This window comes from Crocuta crocuta, unplaced genomic scaffold, assembly GCF_008692635.1.
Source record: "Crocuta crocuta isolate KB4526 unplaced genomic scaffold, BGI_CrCroc_1.0 scaffold143, whole genome shotgun sequence".
Taxonomy (NCBI): domain Eukaryota; kingdom Metazoa; phylum Chordata; class Mammalia; order Carnivora; family Hyaenidae; genus Crocuta; species Crocuta crocuta.
The window spans coordinates 5,136,278-5,149,471 of NW_027529175.1; the positions used below are offsets into that span (position 1 = coordinate 5,136,278).

Here is a 13,194-nt window from a genome sequence, read left to right on the forward strand (position 1 = left end):
CCACTCATTCTCTTCCTCTCAAAAGGAAAAAAGGGAGAAAGAATCTGATTTGTATTTTAAAAAGATCGTTTTAATTTTTTTTTAAGGTTTATTTTTGAGAGAGAGAAAGATACACATGAGTGTGAGCAGGGGAGGGGCAGAAAGAGAGGGAGACCTAGAATCCAAAGCAGGCTCCAAGCTGTCTGCACAGAAACCCACGTGGGGCTTGAACCCACAAACTATGAGATCATGACCTGAGCCAAAGTTGAACGCTTAACCAATTGAGCCACCCAGACAAAGATCGCTCTAAACATAAAGAACTATCCACCATAAATTAGGTACTGTATGAGGTACTGTAAAGCGCACCATGAAATACCACAGAACAGCATCTGCAAAGCATGTCTATGGCCTCCTAGAGGTTCCCAATACCCTTTTAGGGATACCCGAGAAGTCAAAACTCTTTCCATAATAATAATAAGACTTCATTTGCCTTTTTCATTGTGCCGACACTTACACTGATGGTGCGAAAGCCGATGGTGGGTAAAGCTGCTAGGCCCGGACATAAATAAGATTTAATACAGGAAGAGACAGGAGAATTCATCGGTCTCCCATTAGGCCATATATTAAGGAGATTATAAATATGTAAAACAATGTCACCCTTCTAGTTAGTTTTACGAAATGCAGTTATTTTTCATAAAAATGTTATTTACGTTAATGTGTAATGCTTCTTATTGCTGTTTTTACATTGGTCATAATGTATTTTTTAAATTTCTCAGTTTTAATTTCAAATACAATAAATATTGGTAGAAATGACCCACATTAACAGAAGCTCTTTGGGGACCTCAATAATTTAAAACAGTGTAAGAGGACAAGACCCAAAAGTCGAAAGCCTATGCTATGTAAGATATACACCCCTCAAGCTCATTTTTAGTTGGTAAAATCCGATATTTTTCAGGTTAGTACTGCCTATTTAGGAAAAAACAAAAACAGAACAGTAGAAACCACATCAAAAAGCTTATTTTTAATGAACAGTGGGCTTTGTCTTATATTATTTAAAAAAATTTTTTGGTAACCCGAAGCCAGTGTGTAGTAATGCTATCAGACAGAAAATCTTTGTATCCAACTCTTACTGGTTCATCTTCGAGACACCTTACCTCTTCTTTCTCTAATTTTGCATGTTTGCGCTCTGCAGCCACATTTTTTTTCTTATTAAAATTAAACTGTGCATCCTCTTCAGCTTTCAGTAACTTCCTTTTCTTTTCCTCATATTCTCCTATGAGCTCTCCTGATGTGCTGATTTCCTCAAAAAACTGGGTTCTTTCTTTGGGTTTTTTCATTGAAATGGACTCTACAGCTCCCTTTTAAAAACAGTAAAGCACATCAACATAAAATATATGGATGCTTTTTCAAAATCATGAACCAAATAGACTAGTACAGCCCCTTACCTGAAAAACGAGACAATTCCGTGCTTTGACTATGATGCCTATCTTTTCCAACTCAGCTACGTAAGCAGAACGACTCACCGGATTATCACCAAAATGAAATTCTGAGCATCCCCCTAAGAGAATAAAACTGTTATTAGAACTATAAATACTAGGGGCGCCTGGGTGGCTCAGTCAGTTGGGCATCCAACTTCAGCTCAGGTCATGATCTCACAGTTCGTGGGTTTGAGCCCTGTGTCGGGCTCTGTGTTGACTGCCGGCTCAGAGCCTGGAGCCTGTTTCAGATTCTGTACCTCCCTCTCTCTCTGACCCTCCCCTGATCACGCTGTGTATGTCTCTGTCTCAGAAATAAATAAAATACTAAAAAATTAAAAAAAAAAGAACTATAAATACTAGACATGTAACAACTATTCAAAATATAGTAAAATTATTTTTCTTATTAAAGTGGCCAGTTATGTAAGAACATAGGTGTTATTAATAAATGCATTTAACCAGTCAACAATTATTGAATGTCTACTATAGGCCAAGGAGAATTCTACAGTAGTGAACAAAACAGAGGACAGTCTGGACCTCAAGGAGCTTATACATCCCACAGTGCAGACAAAAAGGAGATATGTAAGTACAGTAAAGATAATGTGAGAAAGTATTAAGTGCTAAGAAGTAAAAGAGAGCTGGGAAGGGGATATGGAAGTTTCTGTGGCAGGGAACAGACATTACAATTTTTTAAATTTATTTTTTAAATGTTTTATTCATTTCTGAGAGAGAGACAGAGAGAGACAGCGTGAGCAGGGGAGGGTCAGAAAGAGAGGGAGATACAGAATCCGAAACAAGCTCCAGGCTCTGAACTAGCTGTCAGCACACAGCCTGACATGGGGCTTAAACCCACGAACTGCAAGATCATGACCTGAGCCGAAGTCATACGCTTAACCAACTGAGCCATCCAGGCGCCCGAAGACATTACAATTTTAAACAGGATAGTATTATGGACTGAATGCTTATGTCCTCCGTCAATTCATACATAGAAATCCTAACCCCCAAAGTGATGGTCTTAGAAGATGGGGCCTTTGAGAGGTGATTAATTTGCAACTATGGAACCCTCATAAATGGGATTAGTGGGCTTATAAGAGACCTCACGGTGCTCCCGAGTTCCTTCCACCATATGAGAACCCAATGAGCTGTAAGCAACCCAGAAGACAGCCCCTCATCTGACCATACTGGCAATGTGATCCTGGACTTTCAGCCTCCAGAACAGTGAGAAATAAACTTTCATTGTTTATAAGCTATCTAGTCTGTAGTATTTTGTTATGGCAGCCCAAACAAAGACAGACGGGCTGAGAACAAAACAAAGCTGAGGCACTGCACTTCTGTTCTGAACATATATCACCAAACCACAGTAATCAAAACAATATGGCACTGGCATAAAAACAGACATAGAGACCAATGGAGCAGAATAGAGAGCCCAGGAATACTGCATCAACTTATATGTGGAATCCCAAATAGTTAAACTCATAGAAGCAGAGAACAGAACGGTGGATGCCAGGGGGAGAAAAAATGGGGAGATATTGGTCAAGTGTTACAAAGTAAGCTCTAGGCCCAACAGGAGCTCAAACCCACAACCTCAAGATCAAGAGTTGCATGCTCTGCCGACTGAGCCAGCCAGGTACCCCTAAATACATGCAATTTTTTTACCTGTCAATTATACCTCAATAAAAATGAGAAAAATAAATTTACAATTAATTAAATAAGGAGTAGGCTATAGAATCCTTACTGAAACAGAGACTTCTGAGTAAAAACCCAAAAAAAGTGAGAAAATTCACCAATAAATATATCTGGGTGATAAAGTGGTAGAATACTTAAATTACACATTAAGATATAAGTATACAATATAAGTATTTATTTATAAAATAGTATTTATACATTGAAACATTAAGACCATGTTCTAGTGGACCAGAATAAAATATCAAAAACAAAAAACCAAAACCAAGGCATGCCTATATTATGAAGACTCTGTAACTCTTAACATATAGAAAAGATATTCATAAACAACTCTCAATCTTGCTTCTTCAAGAAACAGGAATTTCATGATTTAAATCACCAAATACAAACTCATATATTTCACTCAAATTGCCACTTAGTGGTAGAACACCATTTTATACAAGCCAAAAATATAGGGCATTCGGGTACCTCAGCTGGTTAAGCATCTGACTCTTAGTTTTGGCTCAGGTCATGATCTCACAATTTGTGAGACTGAGCCCTGCGCCAGGCTCCTCGCTGACAGCGTGGAGCCTACTTGGGACTCTCTCTCCTCTGCCCCTCCCCTGCTCACATGCGCAGGTATGCTCTCTCTCTAAACTTGGCAAGTATGTGTGTATATATCAACTCATCACTAAGAAAACAGATAAACATACATAAAGAATCTCTTTTATTTTAACCTAATAACCAGTAGAAAAATGCTCTTTGACAGTAGAGAAACTTGAACAACTATGTGTGATTTAAGAAGAGTCTTAGTGGAGAATCATAGAGGTTCTATTATTTGCTTTTGAAATTTGTCATCCGAGAGAGAGAGAAAAAGCAGATCTCTAGTTTAATAGAAATAATAAATCACACCCTTCAAAAAAATAAAAAACAGGTCATTTGGCTTAACTTCTGAAAAGTCAAAGGACTCATAATCAAGTATGTACAAAAAAAATACCTCGGATAATCCTTGTAAATGTTTTCTCCTCTCCACTTTCCTCCACATACACAATTTTTACACTCGCAGAAGAAGAGACAGGTTTTCCAATATGTGCTCCATGAATGAGTTCTTGAATATTTTTCACTCTTAAATTAGCTATTTTCTCTCCCATTACAAAACTAAGTGCATCCATTACATTAGATTTTCCTGGGAAAGAAAAGAGAGAGAAAAAAGTTATCCCTTAATAATAATTTAAAAACTTTGCCCAGAGCCAAAGAAGCCACCAATGGAAGTGAAATACAGCCAATACACCTGTCTAAATAGTAGTACTGCCTTGTGAACGAACAGTTTTACATAGATCACTGGGTTCTTCCGTGCAGCTATGGCAGAATTTAAGGATCTTAAGTAAGTGGTTTTAAACTCCAACTCTCTTCCATTATTAAATATTATACTATGGCAAATCATTTAACCTCTCTGAATTTCAGTTATTCCATTTTATGAATATTAACCATCACCTATTTTAAAAAATGGCTAACTATATCCAAGTTATTCCCAAGGACTATAATAAGGTTGCCAGACTATTTGATTGGTAGTTGCTGGTGGTACAGAAAAGTTATAGAGCAGGCCTGAGCCTGCAATCCTTTGAAAGTCCTGCTCACAAGATTGGCTGGCATCTGGGGATTTGTATTTTAGGAGGGTTTCCACCATTTTCTGATAAGAATGTCTCACTGTGCCTAAAACGTTTATACAATATGATTTATGCTAGACCCATGTTTTCTTTTTAGGAGTTTGAAATTTGGTAGATTTTGGTTTGTGCTAGACAGAGGGTGCCTAGCTGACCATTCCCCAGAAGAACCCTGGGCACTAAGTCTTTACCTGAGGTTCTCTGGTAGACACATTTCATGTATACTGCTACTACTTACTGCTGGAGGAGTTGCCTGTCCTGTGTGACTCCACTGGGGAGAGGATTCTTAGAACCTTGTGCCTGGTTTCATCAGTTTGTCCCCATGTGCTTCTCCCTGCTGAGTTTGCTCTGTTCCCTTTCACTGTAACACATAACAATCCTGAGTACAACTCTACGCTGAGGTCTGTGAATCCTCCTAGCAAATCATTGAAATGGGGCGGGGGGGTTTAGTCTTGGGGATTCCTGATCCAAAGGCCAAACTGTTATTCCATCATGAGCCCACAGTTTGCTCTAAGACAATTTCCAAGGTGTCATTGCTACTACCATCTCTATCGATCGATCGATCGATCTACCTACCTATCTATGACATTCCTTCCCCCATATCCACAAGTAACTTAAATTTCCAATGCCAGAACAGGGGGAAGATAATACAAAGAAAATACTGTCAGCCAGTGGAAATATGACTTAGTTTTAGAAGTTTATGATCTTGGCCTGAACTTACAACCCTGCGATCAAGAGTTGCATGCTCTATCGACTGAGCCAGCCAGGTGCCCCAGTTAATAATCTTCCTAAAAAGAATTACAGGAGGTTAAAATGTTATAAATTTATTTAGCTAAGTTTCAATTAACTATTGGGTATGAAACATGGCTTCTTGGGTTAACTGACAATCTGCAGATTGAAAGCTATTATAAGCCAGATAGATCAAAGTGAGTACTAACTGAACTGAATTAAGTCTGACTGTAACAGATTTAAAGAGAAACCGGTTTTGGTCAATCCTTATTTAAAATCTGCCTAAAATTGGGGCGCCTGGGTGGCTCAGTCAGTTAAGCGTCCGACTTTGGCTTAGGTCATGGATCTCACAGTTGTGGGTTGGAGCCCCGCGTCGGGCTCTGTGCTGATAGCTCAGAGTCTGGAGCCTGCTTTGGATTCTGTGTCTCCCTCTCTCTCTCTGCCTGTCACCAACTCATGCTCTCTTAAAAATGAATAAACATTAAAAAAATCTGCCTAAAATAAACACTTGCTTACTCAAATTAATTTAAGAACAAGACAAAAAAACCTCCCTGCCTAATGAAGGTTATATTCTATTAAGAGAGACAGAAAACAATTACATACTAGAATAAGTATCATGAGGAAATAAACTGGGTGACAGAATAGAAGGTAACTGGGAGAGACAAGTTCAGATAGGATGGTCAGGAAACATTTATTAAGAGTCTACTTACTAGCCAGTGTAAAGTTAAGACTCATCTGCTGAAAAGAATGAATGGACGGATGGATGGATGGATGAACAAACCAAGTCAAGTCTGGTAATGGTCAGATAGAGGACCTCTGATGTAAACAACTCAAAACCAACATCAGGAAAGTAACAATTCCAGAAGAATTATTTTGTAGGTCGTTATCACTTGATGAAGATGGACCAAATACTCAAAGATTTAAACACTACACGACCACTCTCCCATCTTAAAACCTCAATGTTCCCATTCACTTGCTTTCGTACCTAACATGCTAAGCCCCTTCTCACTCCAATTCTGCAGGCCCTCCTGATGTCCTCCTCCATTTCTTCCTTTCCCATCCTTCTGCCCATTCAAGTCCCCGTTATTTCAGGAGCCCCGTAGCTGCACTCCTCAACCATCATGCTCTTGCTTCCTCAAAGTCACTCATTCATCCCACAGGCATTTACTGAGCACCTATTAACCAGGCTCTCTGCTAAATATCAGGGCTAAAACTAAATAATAGGTAGGATTCTCTTCTAAGGTGCTTACAACAGTGGGTTATAGGACAAATTTGTATTGAACTCCATTTTATGCCAGAGATTCCACATCTGTTTACTCAGTATTTGCAACAATCCTATGAGGTAGGTTTTGTTTCATAAATTAAAAAGTAGAGACTCAAGGTCAAGCAAATCGTAGGTTTTGGAGGTGTCTGAATCCAAAATCTATACTCTTCCCACAAAAAGCAAAGAATTATAATCCACTAGAATAAATCCTAAAATAAAATTAACACACCACACACCTAAGAGAAGCACTAACTACTGGAGGCTCTGCGTAGACTTTAGCAGGAGATGATTCGGGGCTAAGTTTTAAAGGGTAATTAGAAGTTTGGGGAGGGGACAAACCTACCATTCCAGGAAAAGAGAACAGCTTGGTCATAGGTATGGAGAAGTGAGAGAGCATGCTATCATTCCAGTAAAAAAATGGCAAATAGGAGGCAGCTGGGGGGCTCAGTCAGTTAAGTGTCTGACTTTGGCTCAGGTCAGGATCTCACGGTTCATGGGTTTGGGCCTCGCATCAGGCTCTGTTCTGGCAGCTCAGAGCCTGAAGCCTGCAGCCGTTTCCGATTCTGTGTCTCCCTCTCACTCTGCCTTTCCCCTGCTCATGCTCTCTCTCTCTCTCTCTCTCTCTCTCTCTGTCTCTCGGAAATAAGTGTTAAAAAATTTTTTTAATGGCAAATAATTTTATATAGGTGACGCAGAACTTACCAGGTTGAAAATGCTAAGAGAGAAATTAAACTTTATGCTGAAGATTACGTAAAGCCACTGGAGGATTTTAGGAATACCAGTGACTTTTTCAGACATGTTTTATCAAGATTTCTCGGACAATAATCTACCAAAAAAAAAAGAGCAAAGGACATAAAAAGGCAATTCAGAGAAAAAGAAATATAAAAGGCCCTTAAACATATGAAAAGACACTTAAGCTCAGTCATAATAAGAGAATGTAAATTAAAACTGCATTGCCTACCGGATCTATCATATTGGCAAAAATCCAAAACTCTGAAAACATTCCTTTGGTGAGGGAGAAGAGAAACAGACCCTTTCATTTATTGTTATTGGAATTACAAAATGATACAACCGCTATAAAGGGGAAATTTGGCAATAGTTAATGAGATTATAAATCTGTTCATCTTTATTTTTTACTTGAATTCCAGTATAGTTAACATACATTAATTTCAGGTATAAATTATAGTGATTCAATAGCTCCATATATCATACCATGTCATCATGATAAGCATACTCTTAATTCCCTTTACCTATTTCCTCAATCCTCATAGCCCACCTCCCCTTTGGTAACCATCTGTTTATTCTCTATAGTTAAGAGTCTGTTTCTTGGTTGTTTCTTTTTGCTTTGTTTCTTAAATCCACATATGAAATCATATGGTGTTTATCTCTCTGACTTAACTCGTTTAGCATTATACTCTCTAGCGCCATCTAGGTCTTTGCAAATGGCAAGAGCTCATTCCTTTTTTATGGCTGAATAATATTCCACTGTGTGTATGTGTATGTGTGTGTGCATATGCATGTATGTGGTGTATATATAGATGTATGTGTGGATACATATATATGTAGAGAGAGGGAGGGAGGGAGAGTGCTTCAACTTGGTGTTGATGACACCTGGGCTGCTTACATCTCTTGGCCACTGTAAAGTAATGCATCTATAAACATAGGGGTGCACATATCCCTTTGAGTTAGTGGGGTTTTTAAAAATTTTTTAAATGTTTATTTATTTTTGAGACAGAGAGAGAGAGAGCGCGCGCACGTGCGCGAGCAGGAGAAAGACAGAGAGAGAAGGAGACACAGAATCCGAAGCAGGCTCCAGGCTCTGAGCTGACAGCAGAGAGCCTGATACGGGGCTCGAACCCATTAACTGTGGGATTATGACCTGAGCTGAAGTCGGACACTTAACTGAGCCACTCAGGAGACCCTGAATTCGTGTTTTTGTATTCTTTGAGTAAATACCTAGTAGTGTGATTGCTGGATCATAGGCTAGTTTTGTTTTTAACTTTCTGAGGAATCTCTATACTGTTTTCCACAGTGGCTGCACCAGTTTGCATTCCCACCAACAGTGCACAAGGGTTTCTTTTTCTCTACATCCTGGCCAATATCTGTTGTTTCTTGTGCTTTTGATTTTAGCCACTGTGGCAGGTATGACGTGGTATCTCATTGTAGTTTTGATTTGCATTTCCCTGATGATAAGTGGTATGGAAGACCTTTTCATGTGTCTGTTGACCATCTGTATGTGTTCTCTGGAAACCTCTCTCTTCATGTTGTCTGCCCATTTTAATTGGATTATTTGTTTTTTGGGTGTTGAGTTGTATAGCTTCTGTATATATTTTGTATACTAACACTTTATCTAAACCCATTCATTTTTTGAGTCAGCAATTCCACTTCTAAAAATCTATATCCCTGATTTATGTGCACAACCGTACGATGGCAAATACACAATTATGCAATTCATTACAGGTTGTTTCTAACAGAAAAAGATTGGAAATAACTCAAGTGTCCAAAAATTAAAGGAATATCTGAAGTAGCTGTATAACACCTACACAACTGAGAGTTACACAGCAGAAAGAGAACAGAAGAGGATACAGGAAATTTACAAAGTGCATAACAGCATATATAGTAAAAAAATATGAACTTTGATGTCATGAGAAGTGAGGGGTTAGAAATAGCAACACATCCGTATTTGCTTGCATTTGCAAAAAGAAACACTGAAAGACAGTCAAGAAATGAATGGTCATCTTTACAAGGTGAAGAGCAGGACATGGGAACGGAGACGGACACCTGTCTGCTTCTCCTGGTCCATTTTCTACCCTGCATCCTGCCCGGGATCAATAGGATCTCACGCCTTTTGGCTTCTTCTTGGATTGGCCAATGGGGAGCCAAGGCAGGAGGGAAGGAAAAGAACAGGGTATTTATTCCCTTGCTTCTCTCTCTGTGAGGTGGCTTCTAACTATCGTATCCTTCGATAGGTCACTACCCTTTCAAATTTCCTTCTGGGTTCCTTCTTCTCTAGGCCTTGGGTGGGGACAGACCCATCATGCTAACCTTGCAATTCATTTATAGCCTCCCACACATTTGTAATTACTCCCTTTGTAAACAAATGGTCTTCATTTGAGTGTGTCACCTGCTTCCTGTTAGGACCCTGACAGGAAGAACAGAGCAGAAGCAAGATTTTTGGTGTCTATTTTTCTATATAGTTTTGAGCTTTGAAATATGTGTATGCATTGCCAATTTATTAAAAAAAAAAAAACAAAAACCAAAACCAAAATTTAAAAATTCTACAAACAAAGGGTACCTGGGTGGCTCAGTCGGTTAAGCATCCGACTCAGGTCATAACCTCAGGATCATGATATTGAGCCCATTAATATCTTAAACCTGCTTAAGATTCCCTGTCTCTAAAAAAAAATAAAAAATAAAAATAAAAATTTTATAAATGAAAACAGAAACAAGTAAACTTAAGTGAGTATTAAATTGTGATAACCATATTGAGAAATGGTTTATTTCAAGGGACCTCAGATCACAAAATTCTGACTGTACATTCTTAGTGGGATATAGTTCAAGGACCAAAAAGAAGTATAAAAGAATTTTAAATTTCCTTTAGTGTCTTTATTGTTTGTAATGATATTGGCATCGGTAGTTTTAAGATCGTTTTCTCTATGTTACAGATTAAAGCAAATAAGTATATTAGTGATGTTAGGAGCTACGATTTTCAAAGTAAGAAAAAATATTTGCAATGACAAGAATCAAGGCTTAGTGAAAACATAGTTATGTTAATGCTGAATGAAAGGCACCCGATTAGCTCAGTGGGTTAAGTGTCCAACTCTGATTTCAGCTCAGGTCATAATCTCATGGTTTGTAGGATCAAACCCCACATTAGGCTCTGCACTGTGAGCACAGAGATTCTCTGCTTGGGATTCTCTGTCCCCCTCTTTTTCTGCCCCTCCCCTACTCACACACAAGTATGTGCACCCATGTTCTCTCTTCCAAAATAAGCTAAAAAAAAAAAAAAAAAAACAACCTCAGTTTTGTAAACCTTCATGAAATGCTGATTCAGTCAAAATTATTATTTGGCATTAAAACCATTTGGGTAGCATACACAGTAATTTCTGACATCAGCTGTAGCAATATTTTCTAGATAGGTCCCCTGAAACAAGGGGAAAAAAAGCAAAAATAAACCGGAACTACATCAAAATAAAAAGCTCTGCACAGCAAAGAAAACAATAAAACTCAAAGACAACCTACAGAGATCTTTGCATGTGAGATCTTTGCAAATGACATAGTCAATAAAGGATTACTATCTAAACTATATAAAGAAGTTATACAACTCAACACCCAAAATACAAATAATCCAGTTAATAATGGGCAGACAACATGAACAGACATTTCTCCAAAGAACACATATAGATGGCCTACAGATACATGAAAAGATCTTCCACATCACTCCTCATTGAGGAAATGCAAATCAAAAGTACAATGAGGTATCACCTCACACCTGCCATTATGGCTAAAATCAAAGCACAAGAAACAGGTGTTGGTGAGGATGTGGAGAAAAAGAAACACGTGTGCACTGTTGGTGGGAATGCAAACTGGTGTAGCTACTCTGAAAACCAGTATGGAGGTTCCTCAAAAAATTTAAAACAGAACTACCCTACAATCCAATAATCACACTACTGGGTATTTACCCAAAGAATACAAAAACACGAATTCAAAAGGATACATGTACCCCTATATTTATAGATGTATTTACACTGGCCAAGACATGTAAGAGTAGTCATAAAAAGGAATGAAATCTTGTCATTTGCAACAATGTGGATGGAGCTAGAGAGCACAATGCTAAGTGGAACAAATCAGAGAATGACAAATACCATATGATTTCACTCATGTGGGATTTAAGAAACAAAGGAAAAAGAGAGAGAGACAAACCAAGAAACACTTAGAGAAGAAATACGGTTACCGGAGGATAGAGGTGGGGGATGGATGAAACAGGTGACGGGGAATAAAGGGGATTAAAGAGTATATACTTACCATGATGAATGCTGAGTAATATATAGAATTTTTTGATCACTGTGTTGTATACTTCTATAACACTATAACAATAAGTTCTATAACTTCTATAACACTGTATGCTAACTATTCTGGAATTAAAATTTAAAACTTAATAAAATTTAAAAAACACACTTGTATAACTGGTTGATGAACATTTTTGTATTATGTCACAGTAACACTAGTAACACTAGCAGACTAGTTGGAAGGGAAAAACTAATTGTATAATGTAGTGATCACTGTCACCATCCTGATCCTAAAATGTCAATCTTAGCATCACTAGTGGTAAAACAAATAGATATTATGTGATGTAATACAATGTGAAATACACAACATCACCTATAATGGAATCCAACCAAAACTGTTTAATTTGAACCCATCAGCCTTTCATGTACTGAATTTTTTCAAATGTCTTTTCCTCATCTATCAAGAAACAGAATGGATCTGGGGCGCCTGGGTGGCTTAGTCGGTTAAGCGTCCGACTTTCGCTTAGGTCATGATCTCGCGGTTTGTGGGTTCGAGCCCCGCGTCGGGCTCTGTGCTGACTGCCAGCTCAGAGCCAGGAGCCTGTTTCAGTCTGTGACTCCCTCTCTCTCTGACCCTCCCCTGCTCACGCTGTCTCTCTCTCTCTCTCCTAGAAATAAATAAAACATTAAAAATTAAAAAAAAAAAAAAAGAAACAGAATGGATCTTCTTGTGGAAACAAATGAAGATTACTGAGGTGTGACACATGGATTAAAGCAGGGGAAGACCAAAGACTGGGAACTCAGCTAAAAGATTACTACACTAAACCAAGGAAGAAATGAGAGCCTGAAACACTGACAGTAGTGGCAACAGAGGGAAGATAACAGGTTATGAAGGAGGTAAAACTGGCCCAGACTGGTAATGTTCTGGGTGTGACAGGGAGAATTCATTTAAAGATGAAAGAGAATTCATTTAAGTGGCAGCCATATGAAACTCTGCGAGTAAAGCATTCTAAGTCCAAGGAACAGCATATGCTAAAACTCTGAAATGGAATTAAGATTAGTCTGTGTAAGGAGGGCAAAAAAGAAAAGTGATTCTGACCAAAGCATAGTAAATACAGGAAAAAAGAATATTAGGGAAGAGAAATACACAGAGGCCAGATCACAAAGGGGTTTGTGGATCATGGTAGGAAATACTAGATTTTTTTCCAAGTGTGGGGGAAAGCCATTTGAGAGTTTTAAATGAGGCAGTGCTCTGATTTATAGATTTCCTTTGTTTGTGTGTTAACCACTCACTCTGGGTGCTGTGAAAATGAATTGCAGGCAGACAAGAAAGCAAGCAGAGGGATGTGTTAGGAGGTTAGAGCAATAGTCCAAATGAGAGCTCTAGCAGCTTTGACTGTGAGAGCGGCAAA

At 38.5% G+C, this 13,194-nt stretch overlaps 1 protein-coding gene across 1 annotated transcript in view; it reads right to left on the bottom strand.

The window, feature by feature from the left end:
• Positions 1 to 13,194, bottom strand: part of SMC1B (structural maintenance of chromosomes 1B) — a 71,092-nt gene that overhangs the window by 52,784 nt on the left and 5,114 nt on the right. The window contains exons 2-4 of the mRNA XM_077758014.1: positions 4,114 to 4,302; positions 1,425 to 1,537; positions 1,134 to 1,337 (exon numbers count right to left, since the gene is read on the bottom strand). Of these exons, the coding sequence (XP_077614140.1) occupies positions 1,134 to 1,337; positions 1,425 to 1,537; positions 4,114 to 4,302 (506 nt within the window). The remainder of the gene's footprint in view (positions 1 to 1,133; positions 1,338 to 1,424; positions 1,538 to 4,113; positions 4,303 to 13,194) is intronic.